This window comes from Podarcis erhardii (assembly GCF_964252035.2).
Source record: "Podarcis erhardii genome assembly, chromosome: 4".
Classification (NCBI taxonomy): domain Eukaryota; kingdom Metazoa; phylum Chordata; class Lepidosauria; order Squamata; family Lacertidae; genus Podarcis; species Podarcis erhardii.
Window position 1 is genome coordinate 53,179,046 of NC_138508.1, and position 14,559 is coordinate 53,193,604.

The window sequence follows — 14,559 nt, forward strand, 5'->3', positions numbered from 1 at the left end:
ATCCACCCTTGAGATTACCTGCACGTGAACCACAGTGGTCAGGTTATCCCTATCCAGGAATGTCCAGAGCTGACAAAGCTAACAAAAGGCTCTCCTACCCACAGAGGCCACCTAAGCTTCAAATGACAATGGTGGTTCAAGGAGTATTCCCACGCTGTATCTCTTCTCCTTCAGAGGGAATGCAACCCCATTCCGTTCAGCCAACTCTCCCAGAAGACCACCCACCCACAAAGTCGCCCAGGGTTCACACTCAAGCTTGTTAGGCTGAAAGGGGTCTCATGCCACAGTGGTCCTTAAGTGGGAAAACGAAGATGATTGATGAAGAAAAAGATGAAACAGGTGTTTATGCATACCCATAGCCTGTGCACCTCTCGTTTGTTCACAAGACTTAGAGAATTTCTGAATGTGCAAGCCTGCCCTGTTTGTGGGGAAAGAGTGATGCGGGTGTACACTTTATGTTACCCAACATCCTCTTACAAAATAGATACAAGGACAGCACAGTTGAAACTTTTGAGTCACGACTGACCTGCAGTACCAAATCAGGACCAGACCTGCAAGAAATTCAAGGTTCAGATAAGAGGACTTGTATTGTGCCACATATGTTGGGATCAAGAAACAGGTGTGTGTATTTGAAATGAGGGGATCTACTCGGCCAAAGTTAAGGCCGGTCTAAGTCTCATCAGTTTCAATAGGCGACCTAAACATGGGCTGGAATGTGCTTTTGGAATTTTAAGAATGCTTAGGCTTGCCTGGGTTGTGCTGATGTTCTTTGGTTAGGCAAATGCAGCAGTCTATACTGAAAGAGACCAGGATAGCCACACGCAGCCATGACAACGCTATTCCAATATTTTCCCCCATATTGTTTTATTTGACAGGCATTTACAACGTTCCATTCATATACCTAAAAACATAAAAATAGACCTTCTTTCAGCTTATAAAAGAAATATATAAGAACCTTTGACATTGACAGTTCATGACGTTATGTACAAGAACAATGGCACCCTCCAAGTACAGGACGTTCAGCATTTGACAAGCTTATTGTATTCTACTGGGGACAGCTAAAACATTGTCATGTCTAATAAATTGGTACACAACCGACTTGAATTTAAATATAGTGAGATAACACAGGGTGTAAAAACCTTGCTAAAGCTTTTTAAGAAAACAATGAAGAGATTGCAAAAGTTAAAGACAATAAAACTTTCAAAACACTGAATATAGTGCGGGTGAGACTCCAATATTGGCTGGGACACGAGGCAGCTGGTGCTGCCGCCCGGTAACATTTTCCATTCACGTCTCAAAATATAGCCACAGCTGATTGTATAAAATAGAATCCCTAAAGCTATTATAAAATTTTAGGCTTTCAGCGTACCTACTAATGTGTCAAACATCAATAGATACAAAAATGATCCCTTCAAAAAAAACCAAACCAAACAACAAAACTCTCCCCCCCCTTTTTTCCCCGCAGATCAAAACTAAAATGGGAAAGCTATATAAATATTTAAACAGAAAAAGTGCTCTTTAAAAATTATTTGGAAATCTTTAAATTTCGGTCACAACTTTACCCTGTTACAGATGTTTAAATAAGAATTTTTTAATTGAAAAAAAGAAGAAGTTTTATTGTTCAGAACATTGCTCATATTCCACAGTGGGTTGGGGCAGGGGAGCAATCAATAAGTACACTGATATCACAGAGGATAATAATAGGAGGAGGTCAGGTTTTTTGGCCACAAAATGTTCAATTTTTCCTGAGCCCTAACTTCATCAACCACAGAGTATCAAACTCATCCTAGATGCAGACTGTCTATTCCAACAGAATTTACAGCAGGGATTAATTTAACCCTCTTGGTTTCTCAGCTATTTAATGACATTGCTAACTTAATTCCAGTCTCAAATATGTACAGCTGTCCAGTTTTATTTTTATTTTACAAAAAGGGAAAAAAGATTATCCCTAAGAGTTTCCAGTTTAGAATTATACTATAAAACCAACATCCTCAACCCTTTCTAAAAGGGTTGCTTTACATCCTAGAGTTGGAACGAAAACACAATCTCATGCACCTTTACTCGGAAACAAGTCCTGCTGTGTCAAATGAGACTTAGTCCCTAGCAAGTGTGCATAAGATTGCAGGCTAACACTGTAAAATTCCCATCCCTTTGTGCCCTTGCATTTCAGGTAAAATACAAAAAATATCTTTTTCAAGTGTTAAATTTGGATCTCTTTTTCAAATAAAAAAAGAGTTTGGCATTGTTATAATTTTTTTCTTTAATGTAAAACTAGAACTTCCAGCGTTGACATTAAATCAGACTAGCCACAGACCAAAGAGAACTTGGCACAACAAAAATTCCAGATTTTCCCTCACACATTCCTAAAATATACATAGTGTTGCTGGATCCAGAGATCCTCCCTTGGTGACAGTAAGCTTTGTGAATGCTACTGTGTAGAAGTACCTCCCATGCCAAACAAACGTTTGGTGTTGTCAGTACTGATCACTTGTGAAGGGGTGGGAGAAAGGGGAGCCTGGTTCTGGTTCCTCCCCAAGCAAGTGACTGGACCATTCCGAGCTGACAGCCCCAAATATCTTTTCAGCAGTGCATGCGCAGTGCAGGTCCACCCCATGCATACCCCTGGGTACTGAATGAAAGATTTTTCCCCCCCTCCACTCAAACGCCAACCGTGGCATCCCATAAATTAGGGAAGTCCATGCACTGATGTCCGCTTCTTGGCATGGAACTCCCTTGCTGGATGAGAGTGAGAAATGTTGACGTTTAAGGGGGATATAAGAATACTGCAGCCTGAAAGACTTATTCCTTGCAGCTTCCTTGCTTAAGATGAACCCATGATTGACATGTCACATATAAAATTTGTTTGCTGCTTGTGCTATCAACTTAAGCAAATTAGGTGCATTTTTGTTTTGTTTTTTTAAAAACCACATACACACAACCACAGCAATGTGTATTCTAGTAAGATCTATGCATCCCATTTCAATATGCAGCGCCTGATTAGTTTCGAATAAATAAAGCCCTTGGTAATGTACAGAGAAGGACTCAAGCTCATTCCAGTTTGTTTTGCTCCCCACTCCCCTGTTATACATTACCTTAAGGGAAACGAGAAGGGGGGGAGGGAGGCTGTGTGGTTTCAACCAGTTTAGCTGCCATAACTGTATGTGCAAGTGTGCATTCCATAGGGTCATTCTCCACAATGTGTAAGGGGTGGGTTGGGGGCACATCTATGCCTACCATCTAATGAGAAAGTGGCAGGTCTAAAGCTCAGTGTTCAGTTTCCTTGGTGGTACGAAATCTTCACGGCGGACCCAGATGACCTCTTCACTGTTGCCTTCCATGCTGCCATTAATTCCAGAGAGAGCAGCTTGCTTCTTTAGCTGAGTCATTCTGGACGCGTGCGTCCCCAAAGCAAACCGCACTTTGTCGCCTCGGCACGACTGGCTGCTTGTAATGGAAGCCGCCTGTAGCTGCTCCTGAAGTTCTTTTTCCACCATGGTGCTCCGCAGAGGCTCGCAGTATTCTTCGTCATCACTGAGAATGTCGGTTTCTTTAATGTCCTCTTGCTCTTCGTACTGGCCGAGGTCAAACTGTTCTTCTACCCAGCGGTCAGTGTCCTTGTTGTTGGAGGCCTGCTGGGGCTCTTTTTCGGGACTGCTGGCAAACACGGCGTCTGAATCAATGGTAAATCTGTTTCGAGCCAGCCTCCTCCGCCGCCTCCCAAGAGACTTGCTTGGGGCAGACACTGTGTGCACACACAAAAATAAAACCACAGATGCTTTTACAAACAATTGGTTACAAAACACTTCCCCCCAGAATTTGGCTTCCAAATCCTTTTTCATAATTATATTAGTCAAGGGTCAATTGCCAAGAAGAAGGTTGGGCAATTTTTACACCAACGTTTTCTGTGCAGGCAACTCGAATTTTAGACAGTTTCTGGGAATTATAAATTTTGCCAGTGACCTTTGAGAAATCTGGCCTCTAGCAGCTCCTCACACTAGGATAATGGACCCCATTTTGTCGCCTAATTGTTTGCTTTTTGTGCCAGGGCCATAGTGACAAACAGCCAATCCTGCACTGTGGAAAGGGTGGTTGGTATTTAATGGTCCTCCATTCTTTGCAGCTCTATTAATCTATGGCACAGGTTGGGAACCTTTTGTCAACCTGAGGCGCCATATCCCCTCATGGGAAGCCTTCCAGGGTCTGCCTGCCAGAGATGGCAAGAGGCAAAAATGGCTGCAGTAGCAGAAGCGACTCTTACTTTGGTACATACAGTGGGTTGCATTCTAGCCATGCAAAAGTCAGAGGTGCAGAGCTATGCTGGTGAAGGGTGTGGCCCGCAGGCTTGAACTTCCCTGTTCTAAGAACTACTTAGAGGGGAAACATGCTTTCCCAAGAATTCTGCATGTCTTGCAGTGAATGCCATAGCTTTTGATGGGGGGATGCACTTGTGCACCCAGAAGGAACAAGCAATGGGAGACGCATGAAGAAATGCTGTTCAATAAGATTCCCTGACACATGCATCTCCCCTTCAAACTTCAGGCCATTCACTACATGACAAATGATGTCCATGCTCAATACGTCTCTGATGAACTGAAGCAACCCAAAATGCCCCGTGTGTAAATGCAGACCACTCTAATTTCTTGTGTCTTACACCCTCTCTAAGGTTTCAATGAAATGGACCAAAAATGTGTATTTAAGGAAGGAACCAATTTCCTATTCCTTCTTGCTTGATTGTGAGCTTAAGAGGGGAAAGTGAGTTAAGGTTATACTCTCCTCCCCAGAAGCCGCATAGCACAGGCTAAGTATGGATCAGATCCAGAGACTGTAGGGAGCTGATACTGAATAGATGCTAAAGAAGACTGTACAAGTCCATGGATGTGTGTCTATTCCAAAGGAGAAGCAAAGCCATTTGTTCATTCTCAAGAGGTCCTCCCAGCAACCGTGTAGCTATTCCAGTACAAGTTACTCGCTTGTGAATTAGGCTCAAACCTAATTCTAAGCTGTCTGATACTTAACCACCAATCAGAAACACCCCCAAACCTGACATCACAAAGTTAACAGTCAGGTTGTAGAATTTTAAAGTGGAGAAAAAGGTAGAGCATTACACAGTTCCTGCTCTCTTGAGACAAATGTTCTGCTATTTAGGAACAAAAGGAGTCAGCAGGAAATTAAGGGAGCTCTACAGCAGAAAGCAAAAGGCCAGTTTGTTTTTCCTCAGCACTCATAACCAGGCCTCTGAGGAGCAGAGTCTTGCACAAAAAGTGAATATGCTGTGAATATTATTGGTCTGTTACAAAAGAGGTAAAAATACCCAGGATATACGGTTAATTTTTCACTTTGGATCTAAGTGAAAAGATCCAAAATCCTGTAAAGATCCATATTTTGCTTTTTCCTGAAGACAGCACAGCTTTTCCTCTCTACTCCCTGTCCCACAATCATACGCTTTCCAGTTTGTTAGTTTGCTGAAGGTCAACTGATAATGTGATAATGCAACCACCTGCCCTAAGTCATGGGAAATGCAGGTAGTCCCCACCCCCACCCCCAAAAGGAAGCCTATGAAATAAATAAAAGATGGAGACAGAAGCTGAAAAGTCAGCAATTTCCCTCTTGCTTCAAGGTCTACTACTAAATTGTGTAGGCATGGATCCACCTTACAAGGGGTCTTCTGAGGACAGAGACACTTGCCTTCCTAAATGTAAATGTCTGCCTATTGGTAACACATCTGATGGACTTGTAAAGAACCCCACCTGGATAACTTTCAAGCTTGAAAGGTGCTTGCCAAAGTGCAACCCCCCACACCCTGAGCAATGTGCTTTTAAAGGAAGAGTGAATTTGAACTCAGGAGGAACATGAAAGCACCGCCACCATTTTGCACAAATAAAGAACTCAGGCGTGTCTTACAGCGGTGGTTGGGTTACCGAGATCTTGAAAAGCTGTAACCCTACAGTACCTGCCCTGTTCATAGCTGGCCTTGCACCTTTTAAAGCACTCAGTCTTTTTCCTCCAAAAGGAACATACTGCTGGGATGAAGGCAAACTTTCAGTTTTAAGAAGCTGCCTTCTGTGCTTGTCGCGTAATATTGAGTGAATAGACTTCAGAAAGTCCTTCCGATGATCTGGGGAACTAGATGAAAGAAAGAAAAAAGGGAACACAAGTAAGGCACCAAGCTAGCAAAACTGTCTGCATTTGCATTCTATTTATTTAGCTTAATTTGCTGTATAATGTTGCAAGCTGCTGTACAATCTTAACTGAGTTCACCCTCACAAGAATCCTGTTAGATCAGCCACTGTTCTAACACTACAGACCGGGAACTAAGGAGTAGAACAATGTCAAGGCCACAGAAAGACCCTGGCAATGATCAGAATTAAACCCAGGTTTTCCAGTTCTATGCCCAGCTTTCCTCAACATTATCTAGTCCTCTATCTAACTATTGATCTGTTCATTCATCTTTTGTTGGCTGCTCTTGGCTGTGGCTTTCAGAAAGGCTTACAATAAATAGTAACAATAAGCTTCATTACAAGAATCAAATATATTTGTATATTTAAAAACAGCACTCTCTTACCTACAACAAAGGTGGAATGACCTCTCTGGCCTGCCTTCAGACTCAGATTTCACATGAACAATCTCACAGACAGAATTGGCCTCTGTGTCTAGAAGAAAGATAAAAACACTTTAAAAAAACAGTGTTTTGAATTTTCATGGCTACTACGGCCATCCCCCGTGACTGACAAAAGGGAGAGCTATGAAAGATTCACCAGGACTGTGTGAGCATCAGCTTCTAAAGGCTGCACCAAATGAGAGTTTGGGTACTTCCAGAGGAGCCACAGGCTGCACAATCCACATTTTAAAGCAAAGAGAATGAAATAAGAGAACAGCCAAGGCTACTCCTTTGGGACGATCTCTTATTGCTTATTCTGTGGCTTCAAGGGCAACATTGACAGTCGTAAGTTGTTCTCTCGAGCCTGCAATACCATGTTACAGCACAACAGAGAAAAGAATTGTAGGCTCACTTGCCACAAAACTATTCCGCTATCTGTTTTAGGGCTTCCTGCAGCTTCTCTGCTTGCTAGTGGGCTTCCAGCTGTTCAACAAGATTCAGCTTTCACTGGAGTGAACCTAACAACTCATACAGCCAGGCCACATGCAGTGCACACCAGCAGCGCATATTAGGAATACTTGTTTCATGCACTTCAAAAAAGTGTCTCTCTATTTACTCTCCATGACAGCAGTTTCTGGAGATCAGATCAGACAATAGAATTTTTGTAGACCGACATGCAGAATGACAAGACAAGTGAGTTGCAATCAAGTAAGGGCCAGATGAACATCACTGCTAACCTAAACCACCTTCCAAGTTTTTCAAGGGCAGCCCACACAGAGTTCACTACAGCAGAGCCCAATCTAGAGATCGTGTGCTTCAATTTCAGGAGAAGCTGAACAGCCACATTTGCCAAACCAAAAGGCATGGTATGCTAGGCAGTTGCTGTGTTTTTTCAGTCTTTAATTTGGTTTTACATTGAAGAGTCTGTTGAGGTTATTTTCTATTTTTCTGTTGTTGGAACTCGCTTTTATTTGCTCCATTTTTTGTATGTATGTTTTGGTACCTGCCTTGAATGTTTAGAAAAGCACAAAGGTTTTTAAGTAAGATAAACATATCATGGATGTTGGCTCATATTATGGCTCTATGATCTGTATTGTTTTCTTGGTACTGTTGCTGTGGGTTGGTTTGTCATGACCTTTGGCTAGAACAACAAACTTACATTGTAGTAAAAAATAAATTAAAAACAGATCCAAACACAAAGAAAAATGTTTGCTTGCTACCTGCGCTTGCCGGTGCCCGAACTTGCAGAGCTTCTAAAGGAATCATGTGACGGAAACGGAATGGGTCTGAGTCTTCGTATATTGAAGCCCTGTGTGATCCTCCCTATATAAGAGCGGGGAGAGAACCATGCCTATTATTATTTTTATAGAACTGACTTCACACCTGTGGTCTGAAGTATCCAGAAAAATAAAGCTAATGAAACTCTTTCCTACGAATGTGTTTTCCCTTTCCTTTAGCAATCTATCTCTGCCCATTTCTTAAGAAATAATGTTGCTAGCCAGCACTGCATTCAGGTTTCTTTCATTCCAATTGCCTGGGAATGAAAGGCAATCACTCCTCTGTTGACCACCTCCCCATCCCACAGACCTGAGAAAACTTTAGGTTCAAATATCTCACAAATACTATTTGTCAGTTTTATTTTGCAGTGTGGTGTACTGTCCATAGTATACTGTTCGTAGCTTCTTCCAGATCTGGGAACTGGTAATGACTTATCAAAGGTCCGCTCAGCTTCTCTCAGCTAGTAAAGTACTAAGGCAGTGTTTCTCAATCTTTTTCAACCCATGCCCCCTTTTAATGCAAGGTGTGCAGTGCACTGTGTAGTTGCTGACTGCGTCCAAAATAGCAACTGCAAGTTCCTGCAATGATTCTGACAATGTCATATGAAATTGAGGAGAGCTGCTTAATATAAGCAACAGTTGTGCTCAGTTCCTTCAAAAGAATTGGGGTGAGCAGCACTGTCCACCTCAAGTTGCCCATCTGACTTTACTGCGATGTTGACCTATCCATTGGGAGGCTACCTTTGAAGGACAGCATTGTGCCCCTCAAAGACATCCTGATTGCTGCTGTTGCCAGCTTCCCAGCTGGGAGACAACCTGCGAGCACAATGCTATCGGTACACTTGGAGGTGGCATGCTTCTGAATACCAGCCGCTGAAACAAGCAGGAGGAAAGAGCGCTGTAACACTCAGATCCTGCTTTGTGGGTTTCGCACAAGCATTTGGTTGGCCACTGTGAGAACAGGATGCTATACTAGACGGGCCATTGATCTGATACAACAGGGCTCTTCCTGTGTTCTTGAAGCCAACAGAACGATGCCTCTGGAGTCCTTCAAAGACAGTCTGGCTTCTGCCTCCACATCCCTTCCTGAGAGACTATCTACTGGGAACTGCAGGGAAGTTTCAGCATGTGCCAGTTTTAAATACTGATAGTGTTATTTACTGTAATAGAAAAACTTACCAATTTTTTCTTCTGTTTGGAGCCATCTTTATAGACAAGAACCACAGCAGTTTTGAATACTAGAGAGGGACCAAAATATATAGAAAACCAGTAATTTGTAGTGTGGAATAGATTGTTAAGTCAAAGTAGTGGGAAAGGGGGAGGTGGATACATTCCCACGTACATATCCCATGCGCCCAAACAACTAAGTTTATGCTTGGAAATTTCAAGTGCTTATCACATCATCATCATTTTATTATTTATACCCCACCCATCTAACTGGGTCATCCCAGCCGCTCTGGGCGGCTCCCAAAATACATAAAAACATAATAATATTATCATTGAAATATTTTACAATAAAAAACATGGTTGGAAAATATTATACATATGTAATGCTGATACATGAGCTTTCAGAACAATCCTGCTAAGGAATATAATGATGGCGGGGGATTATGAATGCAAAACATAAAAGACATAGCTTATTAAAAATATGAAATAATTTATACTGTCTAGAATAGATGCTGGCAAAATCAAGTGTCAGTACACTGTTTCCCCCCCACCCCAACTGCTACAGATATATTATTATACCTTTGCATGCAAGTATTCTAAATCAGGGGTGGGCAGAGAATATATCTCAATCTACTGGTATAAATCTGATTGGTTTGCAATAAATAGGCATGGATTTCTGACATCCCCTCATCCTAACATTATATTCCTGAAATGAAGAAAGATTAAGGTAAACAGGAATGGGTTTGAGCATGGAAGGAGTGTGAGCACCATTCAGCTCTGATACCGAAGGCAAATTTATGGAATTTAATACTAAATTCATGTCTTTTGCATTAGGCTCTGGTTGGTGGATCTAAGCAAGGGCTCTAATAAAAAACGAAGCACATCTCACAAACCTGAAGTCTGCCCACCACAGTTCTAGATTATAGCTTTACATTAAAAACATTACAGACACTTAAACTGGTTATCATCAAACTACATATTGTGGGAATTATTTTATGCATTATAATGGGATTACTCCAGAGCAAGCAGTTTAATGATTAGCAGTTAATTTTCTTGATTGAATAAGGTTCCTATAAGCAATCAACATAATAGTAGCTCATATATTTTAAAAGGACAAAATTCAGTGAATAAAGTCCCAGATATCCATAAGTTACAAACCTTCAAAAGAGGTTTTTTTAAAATCCATGCTGCTAATCTTATTAAATTGTCATGCATTCCTAGTTCATCTGCAGGCAATTAATTCTGCCACACTGCTGTGCTAAGGAAAGGAACCAGCATCAACATTTACATGGGAGTAAAATGTAGGCCAATAGCCCCGATGGATCTAAATTGAGGATGGAAGGAGAAACTAGTTGATCATGGTTAGACACCATTTTCAACCAGAGCAGACTGGGCTCCTAAATTTACATGACTGACACGTGAAGAGTAATTTTCAGGATGTGCTGATTCAGTTCAGCCAAAACCTATAAGCTCATGGTACCCATACCTAACCTACTCACAATGCAGAGGCGATTTCATGAACTATACATTCCACATGGCAGGAGGAGCAATTCTGGTGCATGGAAGTCCTGTGGCACAACAGACACTACTTTTTTTTTTTTTAGGGAAAGGTCCTTTTTCTTGCACTTACTGTTTATTGCTAAAGTAGTTTGCATTTAAGCACTGGCCTGGTAGTCCACCCCTAGCAACAAGGACTCCTATGCAGGCCAAACAGCAGGGATAGAACACTCTGTCCCTCCCCTTTGCCTAGCATAAAAGCCAAGCTACCAGAAGAGGGAAGCCCCCTCCTCTGTGCCCAGCACAAAAATTTAGCAGGCTGCTGCAAGAGGGACACAGCTCCACATTTCTCTTCTGCCAGGCCCCAGCACTGTTGCAGGCTAGCAACTTTTGTGGGCTTATTTGCAAGGCTGTGTTAAAGCACTAACCTGGAATGGTAGGAGACTCCCCTGGAGCTGTGACCCCGGAAACAATCATTGGCAAATTCTGCCTAAGTTCTAAATGAAAACTATCATTTGCTTTGTTTTTTGGGGAAAAGCACATACCAAATGCTGCCAATTCAGGTTCCTTTTTCCACTTCCCAAGCGATGTGGGAGGATTAAGCCAGATGACTGTGGTGTGCAAAAGTAAGTCTCCCATAGAAAGATCTGCAACCTGCCAACCAGAGAAACGCAGACAGAAAAGAAATGTCAGTGTGCTTTTTAAAAACTGGTTTCATAAAATTATCGACACTGAAGCATGCTGGTGAATTCTTGTAATGGGATTTTAAAATAATGGCTTTGCAAGTCTAAACAAAAGACATGATTCAAAAACTGCAACGTGTGTCAAACGAAGGCCTAGAGGAGCAGATCTGGCCCCTGGGCCTGAGGTTCTCCATTCCTGGCCTACTGCAGGCCGCATCTCCTACCCCAAATGGAAGAGAGAAGATGCAGTGGCTGGTGCTGAAAAGCAAGGCATGTGAATTTCATGTCCTCAGCATCAGCTGATGCTAGGAACAAGGCAAGCAGTTCCAATTTTAGGCATTCCTAGTATATTTAAGATAAAGTTTTTTCTTTGAATGGTGCATGGGTAAATGTAATCTAACATAAACCAATGAAACCCATACAATTTATTGGCTAAGATTTCTTTGAATGACAGCCCTAGTCCAAACAATTTCCATTTTCAGCTTCCAGATAGGCTTTCTTTACAGGTATTAAACATTACTTTCAAACGCACCATTGGCCACATCATTGTTTCGAGGAATATAGGCTGAAAGCAAAGGAAAAGGAAACAAACCCAAGCAACCTGGATATATAGATAGGGCAGCCATATAGTGCATGGGTTGGATAGTCATGTATTATTTATTTAATTTAATAATTTATAAACCACTTCCACTAATGCATCCCAAAGTGATTTAAAATATAACAAAAATATAAAACAGGTTTATATAAAATAGTTGCATATATAAAAACAATTACAACTTATATGTAACAGTTTCAGACAACAGCAACACAGACATAAAATCAGTTTAAACCCAGCACAGATATCATCTGGGATAAAGATCTCCTTTCAGAAGGCTATTTATACCATACCAACACAGTACTTGAACCAGAATTTATACAATTGCCACCAAGTCTTCTGGAGTGTTTATGTGCTGTTTATAATTTGTGAGACAGTGAAAGAAAACAGAACTAACAACTAGAAATAAGAGATTACATTCTTAAGTCACAAAAGATATATCATCCTTTAAAAAAAATAATCAAAATATCTTCCAAACTATCAAGAACATGCCCTTACCTCTTTTTTGTCTCCTGTTTGCTCTGCAATGAGCTGGTCAAACACAGCACCATATTCCTCATGGATTTTCTGCATTTCATTAATATGGCTGGCAACTTTGTTCATTGTTTTAATGGCCACTAGAAGAAGAAAGGCAAAGAAACAGAAAGCAATGAGAGTAGAGATACCAGACTGCATTACTATCCTTTGGGAGTGTTTATCTGCATTACATTTCTACTGCATTTTTAGAACATTTAGACAATTGTCCTTGTGCTCTTGGTTTGCAACACAACACCTTCCATCACAATGTATTTGACCTGCTGGCCAGGAATAGGTTATTCTTTTTCCTGCGTTATCTTTTTATTATGTTCCTCAGTCTGCAGCAATGCTGTGATTTATCATCCAAACAGGAGAGTTAGTTCAGGCTGGGCAGAGTGTGTGAAGGAGCAGTGATTAAATTTGGACTCACTGAACTACAGTCTTGATAGTACTGAGGGACAGTAGCTGTGCAATTTTATTTTTAATGAATCACAACCATGCATTGCATACTACAGTATTGCACATACACCGTTTTTATCTACTCAGCAACACATGCAAAACTGAATACTTTGCATGTGTTGATGCAACAGCATGACCACCCAAGGATGTGATCAATTACAGAACAAAATGTGCAAGTGTTGCCCTGTGCATGCACTCTTAGAGACTATCTTCAAGCACACAGCTTCTCAATTAAGATCCCTAAAGTTTCCAGGGTGGGTTGACCTTATCTTTTCTGTACTGTGCATTGGCAAATCTGAGAACATGCAACAAAACATCCCTTTCTCCCTACCCCACAGCTTCATAAGCAGGGACCAATTAAACCTCTAGGTGCAGGTTCCCCACATACTTTTAGCTATATGAACTCCTTTCAAGAGTTACAAATGTGGGTCACCTTGTAACATGTTAAGTGGCTCTACAGAACACAAGCAGGGTCCTCCTGGATTAGACCAAAGGCCTACCTAGTCCAACATCCTGGTCTCCTGCAGCTGTCTGTGGGACACTAGCAAGCAGGATGCAGGAACATGTGACAAAAACAAACGCGTAATAAAACTTGGCACACATTAAGCTTTAAAATCACACTCAATATCAGCTTACCATCCAGGTGATAATGCTCTTCACTGTCTGCATCAGTGAGGGCAAAGAGTTCTTTCAACAAAAGAGGGTACTTCAATATCCTCTGGATGGGTTTGATGAGGTACGACTCTAACGTTGATGAGTGTTGTCGTCTGGGATTCTGAGCATCCAAAAAAGCCTTAAACGCAGTGTCTGTCTTAGCTAAAGCATTGGAAATAAAAAGCAACTCTCAGGACATGGTGAAAACATTTCGCTTTGTTAAAATATATATATATTATTACATATTATTTATCTACCCCTCTCTCTGTCTGAAGGTACTCAAGGTGGCAAACAATATACAGATTTACAGTAAGATGAATATTGTTAAATTTTAAGGTGTAGCCACCACCCACATGGTTTGTGGGGTGACAGATTTCTCAAGCACCATTCCAACAAGAAAACAGGAAGGCAGGTGATGAGGGGGGTGGGGAAAGTGGTGAGAAAAACACCCAAAACTCAAGCATGGAAATGTGACTTCATAAAAATGGATACGGAAACAGTCAGTTGAATGAAGTGCCTATAATGGAATCAGCTGACATGCGCAGGGTTTGTACAGGGAGGTAAGGGAGTGCAAATTTGCACGTGGACTGCATTTTTTTTAAAAAAAATCCACTTGGAAGGCACAAGAGAAAAGTATTGTTGGCGGACAGTATTTGAAGATTGTGGTATGCAGCTTCATGGGCAGGTTGTTAACAGAAGGCCTCTTCCCTTCCTAGGGCTTGCTTCCTGGAGGAGAGCGGGGCTGTGGCACAGTGCTAAAGCAAACACTTTACCTGCAGAGAGGTCTTAGGTTCAATCTCAGACTCAACTAGGAAAGACTCCTGCTAGATGGATCAATATTGATCTAGATGGACCAGTGGTCCAGCTTCTTCCCTGTAGTTTCCCATCAGATATTAAATGCTGTATTGCATAAGTGATTACATCCTCCCAACGCCATATGAACTTCCTTGGTTGCCACAAAGCTGATTAACGTTATATGACAATACATGAAGCAACTCTCCATCTCCTCTCCTACCTAGAGCTACCTGTCTCATCCCACCCATAGCACCAGCCAACACATACTCCATGTACACCATCCGTGATAAATATTCATACGGACTAGCAGAAAGGTGG

At 41.6% G+C, this 14,559-nt stretch overlaps 1 protein-coding gene across 11 annotated transcripts in view; it reads right to left on the reverse strand.

Moving 5' to 3' along the window:
• Nucleotides 1-839: 839 nt before the first annotated feature.
• The window catches only part of TIAM1 (TIAM Rac1 associated GEF 1), a 189,154-nt gene continuing 175,434 nt past the window's right edge, over nt 840-14,559 (reverse strand). For 9 of the 11 annotated variants that reach the window (XM_081859259.1, XM_081859254.1, XM_081859253.1 and 6 more), the window contains 8 exons: nt 13,429-13,608; nt 12,316-12,434; nt 11,085-11,193; nt 9,055-9,113; nt 7,819-7,921; nt 6,563-6,650; nt 5,951-6,123; nt 840-3,742 (listed from right to left, as the gene is read on the reverse strand). In XM_081859259.1, the coding sequence (XP_081715385.1) occupies nt 3,258-3,742; nt 5,951-6,123; nt 6,563-6,650; nt 7,819-7,921; nt 9,055-9,113; nt 11,085-11,193; nt 12,316-12,434; nt 13,429-13,608 (1,316 nt within the window). In that variant the 3' untranslated portion in view covers nt 840-3,257. Of the gene's footprint in view, nt 3,743-5,901; nt 6,124-6,562; nt 6,651-7,818; nt 7,922-9,054; nt 9,114-11,084; nt 11,194-12,315; nt 12,435-13,428; nt 13,609-14,559 lie in introns of all 11 variants that reach the window. The other 2 variants (XM_081859263.1, XM_081859255.1) reach the window with 2 other exon arrangements.